Source organism: Grammomys surdaster, unplaced genomic scaffold (assembly GCF_004785775.1).
Source record: "Grammomys surdaster isolate TR1022 unplaced genomic scaffold, NIH_TR_1.0 164, whole genome shotgun sequence".
NCBI lineage: Eukaryota > Metazoa > Chordata > Mammalia > Rodentia > Muridae > Grammomys > Grammomys surdaster.
In genome coordinates this window covers 2195265-2212554 of record NW_021604612.1, presented here as the reverse complement: position 1 = coordinate 2212554, position 17290 = coordinate 2195265, and the positions used below count along the sequence as shown (strand labels likewise).

The window sequence follows — 17290 nt, the reverse complement described above, 5'->3', positions numbered from 1 at the left end:
TTCATACATATATACATACATATATACACATATACATACATATATACATACACATATATATACACATATATATACATACATGCACATACATGCACATACATACATATACATACATGTGCACATATACATACACATATATATGTATACATACATATACATACACACACGCATGAGCACACACACACATATATATGTGGACAGTGAGATAGCTCAACAGATAAATGCTGGCCATACAAGTCTGAACCTGTAGCAGTAAAGAATCAATTCCCCAAAGTTGTCCTTCATCCTCTACTCACACACCATGGCACACAAACACACACACAACACCAACAACAACAGTAACAGTTAATAAAATAAAATGTTAAATCCAAGGGCTGGGGTGTAGTTCAATGCTGGAGGGCTTGCCAAGAGTGATCAAGACCTTGGATTTATCCCCAGCACTGAAAGAAAGCAAAAGCCAGCTTCACGGGTGGGGTGTGAAATCTTGTCACCGTGAGAGTGGGCAGGCTACGCCCGAGGCAGGTCCTTCCAGCCGGAGGGAACAGGCTCCAGCGGGGAGGCCTGTGTGGACTCCCGAAGCCAGGGAGAGGGACAGAGGGAAAACCACAGCCATGATCACGGGAGAGGGGCTCTGCTTGGATCTTGGCATTTGCTCCAAGCAAGATTAAGAGCTGGGAAGGGAATGGAGAAGACGGGGGCACAGCTGTCCCATCATCACCTGAGTCTAGTGTGTCTGCAAATGACGCAGCCCAGACCGAAGGGAGAGACTCTGGTCTGCTCTCTCAGAACAGGACAACAGTGAGACCTGGGCCAGCCAAAGCACCGAGGACCACGTCCCATGTACCGCGTCCCACGTACCGCGTGTACTTTTGAAGGGTCATCGAGTTCTAGCCTCGCCACCACGCAGCCAGCCTCCAGTATGACGCCCGGCCGCTTGACGTACTTCACCCGGCCGCTCTCCTGCACATTCAGGGTCATGATCATTTTCATCACCTGTTTGCCAGAAAGGATAGGTCAGAGTTCTCCGGGGCCGGCACCAAGAGTCACCGGAAGCTAGTGGCTGTGAAGCAGGGGGATTGCATCATGTTGATAGCAAATCTCTTGGCGGCACTCACGCATAAGACAAGGAACCTGTCATTTCTCCCAGCCTGCTGTGCACCAAGCATGGTCACCATCCAGGCATGGACTCTGTCCACAAGGCCAGCCAGGGAGCAGGGTGTGCGTGCCGCCCATTTCACGGACTCAGAAACCGCTTTAACCTTTTCCATTTGTGGGGCTGGGGGCAGAATCTGGGTCTCATGCATGCTAGCTAAATGCTCTACCGCTGAGCTGCTGCTACAGACCTCTCCTATTTTCAAAGGCAGCCCTCTGTCACGTGACTCTAAGACCGATGACTCTGAGATCGATAACCTCGTGACGCCACAGCCATGCCTGAGCTGTCGTGCGTTTGTGGCGATGCTGGTGTGAATGAGCTGTGGCACTACCTGTCTGGTGAAGTGAGTGCAGCACACACTTAACGCTGAGACACTGTAGGTCACGTCATGGCAGCAGCCACCTGCATCCCATGCTTAGAGCTCATGTCACACCTCAAGTGACTGACACCTTCCAGGTCTGTGCAAATATGCTATGCAATGTCCACAGGACAAAGAAGTTGTCCGGAACATATTTGGGACATATTTCTCAGAACATGTCTGTGACGTTTCCTATATGCTTGACCCAGGGAGTGGTACTGTTGGGAGGTGTGGTCTTGTTGGAGTGGGTGTGGCCTTGTGCGAGGGGGCGTGTCACTGTGGGTGTGGGCTTTAAGACTCTCATCCTAGCTGCCTGGAAGCCAGTATTCTCCTAGCAGCCTTCAGATGAAGCTGTAGAACTCTCAGCTCCTCCTGCACCATGCCTGCCTGGATGCTGCCATGTTCCTGGCTTGATGATAATGGACTGAACCTCTGAACCTGTAAGCCAGCCCCAATTAAATGTTGTCCTAAGACTTGCCTTGGTCATGGTGTCTGTTCACAGCAGTAAAGCCTTAACTGAGACCACGTCCCATTGCTGAACAACACGCTGCCCTAGGCCGCCCTCCCCACCCCCAGCTGTATAAAGCAGACAGTGAACCCATGCCCATGGTTAAGGGCATGCCCCAGAGAGTGCTTTGGAAAAGGAAGCTCCTGCCTGAGGTCTATCCTGCAACCCATTTGCCTGACCCGGTGTCTAAAGATGCCTAAGACATGGGATTTGTGATCATGGTACCAACTGCGGAGCCACAGGACTATGCTGCTCCTTGCTCAGCTGTCCCTGTGCCCAAGAACCCTGTCCGTCACCTCTGTGAATTCCAAACACTGCCTTTGTCTCTGAGCCTTGGTGTCCCTCTGTAAAATGGCGGCTAGGCCTCTCCCTCACAGAGAATAACTGAGGTGAAGAACCCGGCCTGCACAGGAAGGCAGTCCTCCATACCAGCCATTCTGTTTTCTCACAGCGGAGAGCCGACGCCAGGCGTGAAGCTTGGCTCTGGGTGCTCTCGAGCAAGATCCTCAGCTCACCCTCCTGCGTCTGATTTCTTCGTGCATATAACAGGAATCACGTGTGTGCCCGCCTCAGGAACTTGCGGATGTTATAAACGACAGGGCTGGGGTGTGGCTCAGTGCTATAACACTTGCCTGGCATGCTTTAGGTCTTAGGGTCCATCAGCAGCACAGTAATGTAATATATGTATATGATGTATACATATGCACACACATATATATGTATATATAGGTGTATATATACATGTGTACAGATATATATATATATATATATATTGTTTTTTGCTTTTTTTTGTTTTTTTTTTTTTTTTGGTTTTTCGAGACAGGGTTTCTCTGTGTAGCCCTGGCTGTCCTGGAACTCACTCTGTAGACCAGGGTAGCCTCGAACTCAGAAATCTGCCTGCCTCTGCTTCCCAAGTGCTGGGATTAAAGGCGTGCGCCACCACTGTCCAGCTATATATATTTGTTTTTGTTTTTTGTTTTGTTTTGTCTTTTGTTTTTTGAGACAAGATTTCTCTGTGTATTCCTGGTTGTTTCCAGAACTCATTCCGTAGACCAGGCTGGCCCAGAACTCAAGAGATCCTCCTGAGTGCTCGGACTAAAGGCGTGTGACACCACCACCTGGCGCCAAGCAGTTCTTGCTCCTTCCCAGGAGATGTGCGATATCTCAGCTCCTTTAAAAGAATTCTTTGGATATCACAAGGAGTTCGGGTGAACCTCAGAAGCCTAGGAGTGCGCCAAGGCCCATTGGCTGAGGGACGGGGTTTCAGACCCACAGCCCCAGGGCAGGCTCTGCGCTCACCTCCATCTCGGCGTAGCTGCTCCCAGCTTCCACATGGTCTCCGTCCTCCACCGTGTACTGCATCAGCTTCCCAGCCGAGGGCGATCTCAGGACAGTGGGGTCGTTTTCCTTTTCAAACACGCACGTCTTATTGCCGATAGTGATCCGGTAACTACGGGAGGGGGCGGGGATGTGGGAGCTGGATGAGGCCCAGCAAGGGCGCCAGACTTTAGGGGAATCTCCCCTTTCCAGGGCGGGCATTTCCGTCACCCTCCGTGAGGCATGGGGCCTTTATTTCTTCTGGCTGAAAATTGATTTCTATTACTAACGTAATCCTCCCAGGCCCTGCCACAAGGAAATCGATCCATCGATAAATCAATCAATTCTATTCAATAACTCTTAACTGATTCCCCGCGCACGCACACACACACCCCTCCCACATACAGACACTTTGTTCTCTTTAGTGAAGGCCTGGATGGCCTCCTATGCCTGGATCATCCATGTACCACTGTGACTTCAGCATGGTCAGGCAAATGGGAGCTGGAGGTATCTGGACCCATCATGCAATGCTCCACGCCTACACCTTGCAGCATCCAGCATCCTCCCACCCATCTTCCTGCCCCGATGCATCACCTCCTGCAATAGGGCGGAAGCCCAGGAGTGGTGACGTCAGTGTCCTCTCATCCCTAGCTGAGCACGCTGCTGACAGTAGCTCAGTGACCAGCCGCTGGATCCTGCATCTGTTCCACGCCCACCCTCCAGGGCTGTGGGCCCTGCAGCTCAGACCAGGAGCAGCTGCCACCTCTTCACTCAGCCCGCAGATGATGGAGCTGGTTGCTATGTCCTGTTTGGCTCTAAATTCTCTGGTAACCATAAAGGCGTTGCCTGGGGTCCCTTACCCTCCGATTCTTGCCAGGTGCATGGATTTCCAGCCGTGCACCCTCTCCAGATGCCCCACAGTGAACCAGAGAACCCCAGACCTACACAGAGGCCAGCTTTGCATTTCACCTCCCACAGAAAGATCTGCGCATGCTCCACGCTGCCCGGGCCATGGCCGCCGCCTTCATTCACCTGTCCACCTCTTCCTTCATGTACGTGGTGTAACTGCTGCCATTGTAGGATAGGAGCAGACCCCCGTCGTTCAGCCGGTGGGCATCGATCTCGATGTGGCAGCCGTTCATGATGAGGACGAACATCGTCAGGGACTGCCGGGCCACCTATGGGGACAGGCTCACATCAGAATCCCCATGAGGGTGACAAATGGGCTAACAGTCTACTCCTGCCCGGGGTGTGGACGAAGGCTCCAGGCTGCAGATATAGCACCCGTGCGTCGCTGTGGCTGGTGGGGTACTGCAGCTTGTACGCTGGGTGGGGCGTCTTGTGGAAGCGTCATCAGGGACCTGGTCCACTAAAACTGTGCGTGCCTCCGACATCCCAATGCCGAAACCAAGCCTCACAGGAGATCTTACTAGGAAGTGGGCTCACTGGCTCAGATACATGCGTCACGAGAGCGGTTGTGAGATGACACAGCGGCAAAGGCGTTTGTCATCAAGACTGAGAAGCTGAATTTGATCCCTGGGACCCACGTGGCGGGAAGAGAATCAACTCTTGAAGGCTGCTTTTCACACACATACACACACACACATACCAAACACATACACACACATGTGTCATGGCACACACACACACACACACATGAATAAATAAATTCAATTTAAAACAATTTTTTTTTTCGTTTTTCAAGACTGGATTTCTCTGTGTAGCCCTGGCTGTCTCCGAACTCCCTCTGTGGACCAGGTTGGCCTTCTGAACTCACAGAGATCCACTTGCCTCTGCTTCCCAAGTGCTGGGATTAAAGGCGTGCGCCACCACTGCCCGGCTTCAGTTTAAAATTTTCAAAGGGACTCCAAAGAGTTCCCTTGCCTTCGTCTACCACATGAAGACACACAACAAAAGAAGGTACCCACTAGAGACCAGGAAACGGGTCCTCAGAAGATACCGAATTGACCCATGCCATGACCCTAGATGTCCTGGCCTCTGGAACTGTGAGCAGTCCTACTGCTGTTAACAAGACACTGCCCTATGGTATTTTGTTATAAAACCCTGAATAAACAGAGACACCTGAACATGGAGTGAGGCTTACCAGAGGTCTGGGACAGTAAGCGCTGCCCAGGGGCGCCGAGGCATGCGCAGTGAGCTCTGTCCAGGAGGGAAGCATGCGCAGTGAGCCCTGCCCAGGCTCTGCCCTTCCATCCCAATGAAATAGCAGCCCGAGGCTTACCCTCACGCACGTATCTTCATAACATACACATGTATTACGTCACACATTCACAAATGATTTGGGATAAAAGACAGGGAGACGTGGGTTTCAGCATTCTTTGGGTTCCACTCAAAATTCCTCCTCTATACTCAGACTGTTTAGGATTCCAGGCCGTGGACTACACAGCGAGTCCTGAAGGTCACACTGCTCAGACCGCACTCGACGCCCGGTTCACAGAAGAAATGAAACAAGTCCCCGTCAGGCTCAACACGGCGGGGATTTCTGAGACGCACCGGCCCTTACCTTGAGGACATACTTGACGCCTCCGTAAATCAACTCAACGTCCACAATGTTCAGCAGAGAGTCAGCCGGGAGGACCTGGCCCCTGAAGGAAAAGCCGTGCCTGCCGTCAGTTCCGCGTTTAATTCCCAGCACCCACATGGCGGCTCAGAACTGTCTATAACTCCAGTTCCAGAGGATCCAGCACCCTCACACATCCATATATGCAGGTAAAACAGCAGTCAATGATATAAACCAAAAATAAGTAAATCATTAATAAATATGTGTGTATTTATAAATGAGGTAAAAAAAAAAAATCCAGTCTGTGGCCTGCCACCCGCTAGCGCATGAGCTGTCTGTCACTCAAGGTGATAAGAGACCACTACTGTTATTTTCTCTCTCATGCTTTTTGTAGGGACATTTTTGTCTTTCATTTGTCACGGCACTTCTCAAGAGAGGGCTATTTGTCCATATTGCTGGGACACTCGGGGAACGGCCTCCCTTGGCATCTGATAGGCAGGAGACATAAATTCTGCTGTCACCCTACAGTACACAGGACAGTCCTGTCAAACGATGATCCAAGAGGAAGCCACCTGGCCAGCTTCACCCATGGGCCCTCCAGAACCACAAGCCTCTCTACACCCCACCGTCAGTCTCTCCCAAGCAGTGTGAATGAAGGCCACAGGAGAGGCATCCCAGCTCGGTGGTGACTGACCCGCCCTCAAAGCCCACCACCTAGCATGGTGACACTCAGGAGGCTGAGGCAGGAGGATCGATTTTGATGGGCTACATCCTAAGAGTCATCTCCGAACAATAGCAACAACAAAAGCCCCATTCTGCCTTCCAGACACCACACACACAGCGCAGGAGGGGAACCGGCCCATTCTTACCTCTCCAGGGAGTGCAAGAATTCCGTCATGCAGGTTCTGAACATCGCGTCTGCCACGTTCAAGGCCCCACACACCACCCCCAGCATGATGTCCGGCTTCTCTGCCTAGGAAAGACTCCAGGTCTCAGTATCTGTGGGAAACACACCCCACTCCACCCCTGGGAGAGGAGGGAGGCAAAGCAGCCTCTCACCTGCACCCGCTGAGCGATCAGGTGGTCCAGCCACCCTGTGTCGATATCGTTGTTCTGGAAGCTCTCCGTCTCCAGAAGGTTAACGAGATATTCCACAGTGGTCCGGAAGTCACCCCGGATGGACAGTTCCTTCAGAGCCACCACCATGTTCCTGGAGAGACAGGGGACTGGTTTCTACACTTACTCCCACAGTTCCTGGGAAGTCTGTGATCTGTTTCCTTCCCCATCACCAAAGCATCTGAGAGCACGGGAGGCATGTGGAATGGCTGAGTGACTTCACTTGAGTAACTTAACGACTCAGGGCCTCAGTTACCTCATCTGAAAAATGGGCTGATGACCCTGCCACGTGGGGTACTTGGGGGTTAAAAGAGATGTGCCGTATAATGTAGTTGCAGTCAACAGGCCCCAGAGTTTAGATCATCCTGATATGTCATGATCCATAGAGGGGGTGGGGCCTCTCTAACTGAGCACAAGTTCTGTCTCCCCTTGGTCTATTCGAATCTCCTGTCTCATAAAAGCTACTTCTGCCTGTCCCCCCGGCTGTCCTGTCCCCATGTGTCTGTGGGTGAAGCCTACTCCTGGAGAGGAAGCTCCAACCCCTGACAGCATCCTCATAAGCCAATAACAGCTATGGGCAAAGACAGTAAAACACACGGGGAGGTCAAACGAAGGTGTCAACTGGCCACAGGTCAGTCTCGGGTCCTAAATCTGTTTGTGACTCAGCCATGCAACTGAGGAAGACGGACTGTCACAGAAGGCTTAACTGCAGCACTGATCTGGAGCCAATCACAGAGTCTGGCAAGCGCCTTCCTCAGCCAGACTCTGACAGCAGTAAAAGCTGGAGTTTCTAAGTCTGTAGCAGCTGCAGATGGTGCCACAGTCTGAGCCTCCAGGCTTTTGCTTGGAGCAGGCCGGGCCCATTTCCTCACTAGGCCCACTTCCTCCTAACTAAGTCTCATTTGCTGCTCAAAAATCCTGCCACTCTCTCTGAGGACCTCAGTTCACCACAGAACATGATTAAAATGAATTCGTCTAAGTGGACCGAGGGACACCGCCATCAAAACTGTCAAACTCAACTAAATTAATTCACGGTTAAACTGCCAGACCAGAGTCTAACGCTTTTTAAATGAAATAGTCCCGATGCCTTTGGACTCCTTACGCTCTGAAGAATGGTTACCTGCCCGCACGGGATGTCTACTTTACAACAAAGTGGATTTTTACCTTCCTGGGCCCATGTTGAGGCAGGGAGATGTTCAGAGAAGAGACAAGGGGAGTACCTGGGTAATTAAATCTCAGTCTGCAGTAACTGTGACAGGATTTGGCTAAGCAGGGATCACGGGCCACGTCACAAGCTTGGGGTAGAGAACAGGGAGCACCAGGAACCCCAGAAGAAACTGAGTCATGAAGTGAAGATGGTGTGGAAACTGCTTATGGGGTGTCAAAGGTGCCCCTGCCCTCTCCTGAGTACTTGACACCCTTTAGACACACCTTTGAATGGTTTGGGGATTGTGTGGGTCACAGGAGTGTGTGTGTGTGTGTGCAGCTGCATGTACACCATTGAAAGTGTGTAGGTCAAAGCTTGGCAGTGGTGGTCCATGCCTTTAATCCCAGCACTTGGGAGGCAGAGGCAGGCGGATTTCTGAGTTCGAGAGTTCGAGGCTAGCCTGGTCTACAGAGTAAGTTCCAGGACAGCCAGGGCTACACAGAGAAACCCTGTCCCGAAAAACCAAACCAAAAAAAAAAAAAAAAAAAATGTGTAGGTCAAAGGAGTGTGTGTGTGTGTGTGTGTGTGTGTGTGTGTAGATGCATGCACCTGCAGCTCCCTTGTGGGATCTGCGGTCAAACTCAGAAGGTCAGGCCTGTACACTTCTGAATGTTTCTCAAAACAGGCAGGGTTGGAGGGAAGGAAGGAAAGGGGAAAGGGAAGAGAAGGGAACCGGAGATACTGACGAAATGGCCTCTTCGCGGTTCTCGCCCCAGGAGAAGCAGTGCCCAAACTGGGAATCGGCGAACTCGTGCAAGCCCCCAGCCGCGGCCACGCTGAAGTAACCCCACACGTTCTTGTTGCTGCGGAAGTTCAGCTCCTGCACTGTCCCCGAGCTTGGCTTAAAGCCCTGGAGCCCAGACAGAGGAGAAAGTAACAGAAGCCATTTCTGTGAGCACTTGGCTAGGGAGATAAACCAGTCCACAAATAGCATTGACTTCTCAAGCAGAAGGACCTGGGTTCGATCCCCACAACACTCACAGACTGGACATTTTCATTGGTAAAAATTTAAGCAGAGTGAAAAGGACACTCAGTGGTTAGCACTGCCCACTTCTACAGAGACCCTGGATTTGGCTTCCAGGACCAACACGGTGGTTCATATATACATGTGACTCCAGTCCAGGGCATCTGACACCCTCTTTTGGTCTCCTCGGGTACCAGGCCACATTATGATGCACACACATGCAGGCAGGTAAAACACTCATACACACCAAATAAAAACATATATATGCATATACATGTACATGTATATGTATATATATATATTAATTTTAAGTAAGCTAAGAAGCTAGGTATGGTAGCACATGCCTTTAATACCAGCACTCAGGAGGCAGAGGCGTGTGTGTGTGTGTGTGTGTGTGTGTAAGTCACACTGTACTAGGAAAGCACGGAGCCTCACAAGTTGTCTTCTGACCTCTGTGTGCTCACTGCGGTTCCTATGCACACAGACAACTAATATTTAAAAAGTACAACTTTTAAAAATGGCAGTGTGGGGCTGGCATGCGGCTGAACACCCACCCTGCCGTCCGTCACAGCTGGGGTTTGGTTTCCAGTCAAAGATCTGAACGAGAAAAATGGGGGCTCACCCCAAGTTCCTTGAACACAGTGAGATTAAAACGTCATATGGTGATACACAAGAAGGAAACATCACGATTCCAGACTTGCAGGCCCAGTTAAAAATATCTTTGAAGTTGGGTGTGATGGCACATGCCTTTAATCCCAGCATTCAGGAGGCAGAACTGGGCAGATCTCTGTGAGTTTGAGGCCAGAGTTATTATGCAAAGGTCTTGTCTCAAGCACATATACACACACACACATACACACACACAAATCTTTGATTAAAAAAAAAGCACAAAGGTCTGGAGAGATGGCTCAGTGGTTAAAAGCACTGGCTGCTCTTCCAGAGGTCCTGAGTTCAATTCCCAGCAACCACATGATGGCTCACAACCATCTGTAATGCGATCCAATTCCCTCTTCTGGTGTGTCTGAAGACAGCTACAGTGTACTTTAAAAACAAACAAACAACAACAAACAAACCCAACCCCCCCCCACACACACACACGGAAACCAGAGGAGACTGGTGAGCCCCAGAACATCAAGGGGTCAAAGGTGTGAAAGCAATGAAGTCAAATTGTTTTTAAGGGGCTGGTGAGATGGCTCAGTGGTTAAGAGCACTGACTGCTCTTCCAGAGGTCATGAGTTCAAATCCCAGCAACCACATGGTGGCTCACAACCATCTGCAATGAGATCTGATGCCCTCTTGTGGGGTGTCTGAAGACAGCTACAGTGTACTTATAATAAATAAATAAATAAAGTTAAAAAAATAAAAATAAAAAAAAAAAAAATAAAAAACAAATTGTTTTTAAGACCCCAAGAACAAGCCTCAAGGGGACCTCCCAGAAGCTCCCTAAAAGGCAGGACTATGGCAAAAAAGCACAGAAACCCCAGAACCCGGCTTCAAATCTGGCTACACACACCAAAGATGGAAACCGTGTGGAGAGTCGGGAGCGGCTCACCTGACCCCAGCAGGATGGAATATGACCACCACCCAGGGAGGTCATGGGAGTGAGGGGCTGCATGAAACGTCTTGCTGAAGCCCAAAGCCATCCCACATAGCTTCCACCCAGAGTTTCTTGTGTAAAAGTGGAGAATTCTGGGTACCAGCATACCCACACCAAGGACCAGGGCCCACCCTTCACTGCGAGTCTGCAGTCGGTGGAAACACAGGAACCCACACTTGCCTCGTCTGGGTTTTCGCTGGTGATCCTGGCTGCGATGACGTGGCCTCGGGCAATGGGAGGGCTCAAGGGGGTCTCAAAAGGAATGGGGGTCACTCCCCAGGGGGACTCTCCATACAGAAGCCGTATGTCCTTCAGCCGGTGCAGGGGCACACCCATGGCGATCTAAGGAAAAACCCATCCCGCAGGTCAGTGTGCTAGGAATCTGGCCCTGAGACACAGAGAGCAGCAGTAGATACAAAGAAAGGGCTCAGTCAACACTTCCAGATATACTGAGCCTAGGACATCTAGACAGTGCTGTGTACAGGGGAACAGGAGAGGAGAGAAAGAAAGTTAGCTGATCCTGGTATCACACACTTGAAGTCCAGTACTACTTAGGAGGCTGAGGCAGGAGGAGCACAAGTTCCAGGCCACGCTGGGATAGCCTGGGGGCAGGCACAAGGGAAGACTCAATTCGTGTGTGGAGAATCATGCCGGGAGAAGCTCCACCATTAAGTCTGAGGCTAGCCTCTTGGAGCTACAGAGAGAAGCCACAGGGCTGGCTGGACAGTCACAGCGGCTTCGTGAAAGCATCAAGAAAAGCCGAGGAAGAAATAATTGAGCAAATCCAAACTGATGGACATTCAGCCTGAATGCTCAAAAACACCGATTTTGGGCCAGTGAGATGGCTCGACAGATATAGGTGACCGCTGTCAAGCCCGACAACCTGAGTTCAATTCTCAGGACCCACGTGGATTTGTTCAATTTCTTTCTGGTTCGGTTCACATTAAGTATTTTTGCAGACTATTCCGGCGTCCTTTTGAGATACCGAGTTCCACCATGTACTTAAGTGGAGGCCGTGAGAAACTACAAAACATCTTCTGACACGGCGTGACATGTTCACACTCACACGACACGCTTGGGGCCCGTTTCTCAGGTCCTCACCTGCAACTGTGCAGCGGGCAGGTTGACATCAGCGATCATCTCAGTGCACGGGTGCTCCACCTGCAGGCGTGGGTTCAGCTCCAAGAAGTGGAAGCTGCCATCCTGGCTGTACAGATATTCCACAGTCCCCGCGCTCACATAACCCACGGTCTTGGCTAGGAGGACAGCACACTGCAGAGACAGAGCCCAGCGGCTCTCTCAGGTCATTATGAATGCCAGCACCTGTTCCCTCCCCGGGGCACGCTGAGGACCTGCCACGTGGGACCAGACACATCTGAGCGATGCAGAGATCACCACCCGCCATGGGCTCCGTCACGCCCACACCTTTGCCACGCCCACACCTTTGCCACGGTGGCTGTAGCTAGCTCTGCCGAGCTCTGCTGAGCTACCCCCAGGCCCACTCTGCCAAAGGCACCTGTTCCATGAACTCAAACACAGCGGGAGCGGCGATGGTGGCCGGAGCCTCCTCGATGATCTTCTGGTGCCGCCTCTGGATGGAGCAGTCTCGTCCGAACAGTGACACGGCGTTTCCATACTGATCTGCCAAGACCTGGACCTCCAGGTGCCGTGCGTTCTGGGCCAGCTTCATGAGAAAGATCGGCGAGCCCGGGATCTCACTCTGCACCTGTCCGGGAGGCATAGGTGGTGTCGGATCAGAGAGGATCCGGCTCTGGAAGCTTCTGGAAGTTAAATAATAGCCGTGATATGGGCAGGGGCTACCCCCATGCTCCATTCCCTCCCCAATTTCGTTTTAAAGTCAAACACTGTAAAAAAAAAAAAGGGGGGGGGAGGCACTATTTCCCATATGCTACATGACATACTATGTTCATATCCTGTTTGGTTCCTGAAATCTCAGCACCCAAGGGGCTGAAGCAGGAAGACTGTTCTAAGTTTAGGGCCAGCCTGGGCTACACGAGGAATACAAGACGAGCCTTAGCTATACAAAAAGTTCAAGGCCAATCTGAGCTGCACAGCAAACAGGAAAACAAAGCACAGAACCCGGCTGAGTTTAGTTTTCTGGGGGTGTTAGCAGCGTGGTATAGAATTGTGTTATGCACTTGACGCTCTTCCCAAACGCACACAAGCACGTGAGGTGACCTGTCTGTAAACTGATTTGGCCCAGGGAATATATGCAGGACAGAACGTCACAATGAACAGCTTAAATATATATAGCTTTATCTGTCTAATATAGGTACCCAGAGGGGTGTAGTAGGGGTGCAAGCTACTTTTCTTCTGCACATCCTGTAGCACATAGAACACTTCTTTAGACAAAACCTGGGTGAAGAGAGATGGAACCATCCCTGCTGCTGTTCAAAGTTTCTAGATGCTCTCCCTGAGGGTCTGCTCAGCTCGGCAGGCACAGCAAGGCAGAGGAACCGCCACCAGGATACGGCACTCACACATACTCAGAGGACTAAAACAGGAAACCCTTTCTAGAAAGCTCTCAAAGTGTATTGTCAGGGTGTACAACGTGCACGCGCTTAACTGAGACCCTCTCCAGGGAGCTTCTGTTGGTGTCAGAGTCTTGCTGTACCTCTAGCTGGCCTTGGGCTATGTGGACTAGTGCAGCCTGTGCCTATGCTTCTAACTCCAGTTCCAGGCCCTCTGCTGGTCTCTGTGGGCACCGGCAGGCACTTGGTGTATAGACATGCTAGGACACAAAACACCCCTTGTGATGGTTTGTCTAAGCTCAGCCCAGGGAGGGGCACTATTAAAAAGTGTGGCCTTGTTGGAGGAGGTGTGGCCTTGCTGGAGGAGGTGTGGCCTTATTGGAGTAGGTGTGGCCTTGTTGAAGGAGGTATGGCCTTGTTGGAGGAGTGGCTTTATTGGAGTGGGTGTGGCCTTCTTGAAGGAGGTGTGGCCTTGTTGGAGGAGGTGTGGCCTTGTTGGAGGAGGTGTGACCTTGTTGGAGGAGGTGTGTCACTGTGGGTGTGGGCTTTAAGACCCTCATCCTAGCTGCCTGGAAGTCAGTCTTCTCCTAGCAGCCTTCAGATGAAGCTGTAAAACTCTCAGCTCCTGCTGCACCATGCCTGCCTGGATGCTGCCATGTTCCTGCCTTGATGATAATGGACTGAACCTCTGAACCTGTAAGTCAGCCCCAGTTAAGTATTGCCCTTATAAGAGTTGCCTTGGTCATGGTGTCTGTTCACAGCAGTAAAACACTTAAGACATCTCTTACACTTAAAAAAAAAAAAAAAACTTATGGGGGAAAAAAACAAAAAAAAGAGTTGTGGTTATCTTAAGCAACATAAAACCCTTCTCCTAAACGTGGCGGGGGAGGGGGGAGGGGAGAATTCGAAGCCAAAGGGTGAGCCGTAGCTCACCGGTACAGTGCTCGCTTAGCACCCACAAGTCATCTCCTGCACCCCACACTGGAAAAAGAAGGCCAATCAGTACAAGTCAGACACTCTTATGGACTCGCGGCCTCAGAGTACCAGGCTCGAGCACATCTCGGAGCCGTAGAGAAAAGCAAGCAAAAACAGAGGCCACGCCCACAGGAAAACTGAGCCTCTAGACACTTAAAAACGAACCCCAAAATACCCTGTGCAAATAGGAGACCATTTTGCCATTTCGGAGACACCCTGAGGTACAGACCCACCCATCTGAAGAAAGGCTGCGAAGGTCAGCGGGGGCTGTGGGCTTGTGAGCAGCGATGTGTCCGTCTGCTTCAGAATACACAAGGTGGGTGTGCGGCTCACTGGCAGAGAGCATGCCTAGAAGGTGAGAGACCTTGTGTCCCACCCCAGCACCACCCTCCAAAAAAATGAGCTGGGGAGGTGGCTCAGTGGTATGGGGAACTGAGTTCAAATCCCAGAACCCACATAAGCAGTAGTGCACTTGTCTGTAATCCCGGGACGGGAGGACACCTGGAAGTCCTCACATTCATAGGCAACTAGCCCAGTGCACACAGCAGCAAAAACAGTAAGAGACCCTGTCCCGAACAGACAGAGGACCAGCAACTGAGGGTGTCCAGTCGCTGGCTTTGGCTATTTTGTGGGTGATTCTTTCTTACACCCTTCTCCACCCTTTTCTCACCCTTCCAACCCCCTAACATGAGATAAGAGAGGAAGAGACTCTGAATAAAGTCCGGGTCAGAAAAGGGGTGACATTATTGTTAGACTACTTCTTGCTGATTCGGGGCATTGAGATTCTTGGGGTAAGTTTGATCTTCACTGTCAGGATATCTGATTTCTTGTAATTTCTTCTTCCCAGTCGACGACTTAACAAAAGGCAACAAACAAACAACAACTCTACCATTTATAGACCCTCTGAAAAGTTCCCAGAATCCCAAACATCACACAAGCACTATCTGCAGCTGGTAAAATCACGCCTCTGCTAGAGCACGAGACAAATCCTAGTCAGCTGCTGCGGACAGTCTGAAGCAGCCCTGTATCCCACACCTGGGACTAACATGAAAACATATCCTTATAATATTTCTCTGTTTTTTAAAAGAAATCAAAACTCTCACTACAGTACATATACACATACACACATGCACACACACACTCAAACTCACACACACACTCGCACACACACACTCAAATTCGCATACTCACACACTCTCTCACACATATGCACACACACACACTCAAAGTCACACACACAACAAACAAACAACAAAAACCAGCTATAAACCTAGCTCCTGCAAATGTGGTCCTGGGTTTAGGGGACGTTGCCAAGCAAAACCATCAGCCAAGAATGGACGGAAGCAACCCCAAAGATGGGGAAGGCAGGGCAGGAAGCACTCACTTGTCGGAAAAGCATCGGGAAGTCCTCTGCACTCTCGGCCTTGCGGATTCCTTTCCCTCCTCCGCCTTCGGAGGCTTTGATCATCAAAGGAAATCCTACTTTTTCTGCTGCCTGAGAAAAAAGGACAGACAGACCCCTTTAAAGATGGGACAAAGTCCAACACCAGGGAGCAGGGAAGCTTGTCTCACACTGGCCTCCAGTTACCACGCAGACCCCACACATCTGCTGCTACCTGCAGGCCTTCATCCACATCTTTCACACAGCCCTGCTCATAAACATCTTCCGGGACGCTGATGCATTTGCCCTGATGCTGGCTGTCCTCTGTCCACTCCACTGTGAGACCTGAGGGGACAAAGAGAGGTGTGTCCTCCTCAGGGCAGCAGGAACACAGCCCAGTGGGCACACCCAAGTGTCTCAGGACCCTGAATGGAAGTCAATGCTTAAGACACATAGGTTACAAACTCTGGCTATTCCTCCAGGAGACCTGGGTTCCCATTCCAGCACCCAAGTCAGGCAGCGCCCAGCAGTCTCTAACTTCAGCTCCAAAGGGTCTGACAGCCTCATGTTGCCTCTGCAGGCACTGCACACACCACACACACTGAGACACATACACACACACTCTCACATACAGACACAAGCACACACATAGACACATAGACACACTCCCATATACAGACACATGCACACATACAGACACAAGCACACAGGCATACACACTCACACATATAGACACAAGCACACAGATAGACACATACAGACACTGTCACATACAGATACATTCACACACAGACACATACATACACAAACAGACACACACACACACACAGGAGACACAGACATATGAACACACACAGACACACATACCTACATACATATACTCACATACATGCACACACCACACGGACACACACTCACACACATGCACACATACTCATACACTCACTCACACAGACATGTGCACATACATGTTCACACACAGACACACACACTACTAACTTTAAAAATCTTTAAAACACACACACAGAGAAAGAGCGGCCTGGATCTGGACAGTGTCCCTATCTACCCTAGGGAGTCACTTCTCGGGTCCCCAGTTTCCAAAACAATATGAAGATTTAACTAACTTTCTATACTGGGAAATTGTTACACTTTAGAGGAAAAGTATCACACTAAGTAGCAAAACCTTGAAGCTCTTTGCTTTTGTTTTGCTATCTGCCCTAGAAGTTCTACTTTGGGGGTTTATTCAAAGATGATTAAAATGGCAGGTATTTGGCCCACTTGAAATGAATTAGGAGATGGCCTAACTTGTAAAACTGCAGAGGATAATGAAACAAATCACAGCATAGCCACATGATAAACTCCAGCACAGGCTCCAGTGGTGGGGTGCGAGCCTGTGACCCAGATCTTCAGGAGGCTGAAGCAGGGGGATGACGAGTTCTAAGCCAGCCTGAGAAACTAGAGCCCACCTCAAAACCAAATACCCATGGGTCAGGAAGGAGTTCAGGGGTAGAGGGTGCCACACATGTGCACATCCCCAGAGCCCCGTCCCCAGAACCACGAACACCACAAGAGTAACAGCACGCAGGCTTCTCAAATGGTACAGTCTATTTACTAGGACAGAAAGAAGGCTCTTGCCACAAAATAAGTCGTACATTACACACTAATACACATACACTAACACTTTTACTAACACACACCACA

The 17290-nt window shown here is 50.5% G+C and overlaps 1 protein-coding gene across 1 annotated transcript in view; it reads right to left on the bottom strand.

Annotated features, from left to right (window-relative positions):
- Acacb (acetyl-CoA carboxylase beta) overlaps positions 1–17290 on the bottom strand; it is a 106661-nt gene that overhangs the window by 47872 nt on the left and 41499 nt on the right. The window contains exons 8-19 of the mRNA XM_028765407.1: positions 15825–15934; positions 15593–15703; positions 12258–12467; positions 11843–12013; positions 10922–11083; positions 8867–9030; positions 6917–7067; positions 6727–6830; positions 5861–5942; positions 4369–4514; positions 3319–3469; positions 859–993 (exon numbers count right to left, since the gene is read on the bottom strand). Coding sequence (XP_028621240.1) covers positions 859–993; positions 3319–3469; positions 4369–4514; positions 5861–5942; positions 6727–6830; positions 6917–7067; positions 8867–9030; positions 10922–11083; positions 11843–12013; positions 12258–12467; positions 15593–15703; positions 15825–15934 — 1697 coding nt within the window. The remainder of the gene's footprint in view (positions 1–858; positions 994–3318; positions 3470–4368; positions 4515–5860; positions 5943–6726; positions 6831–6916; positions 7068–8866; positions 9031–10921; positions 11084–11842; positions 12014–12257; positions 12468–15592; positions 15704–15824; positions 15935–17290) is intronic.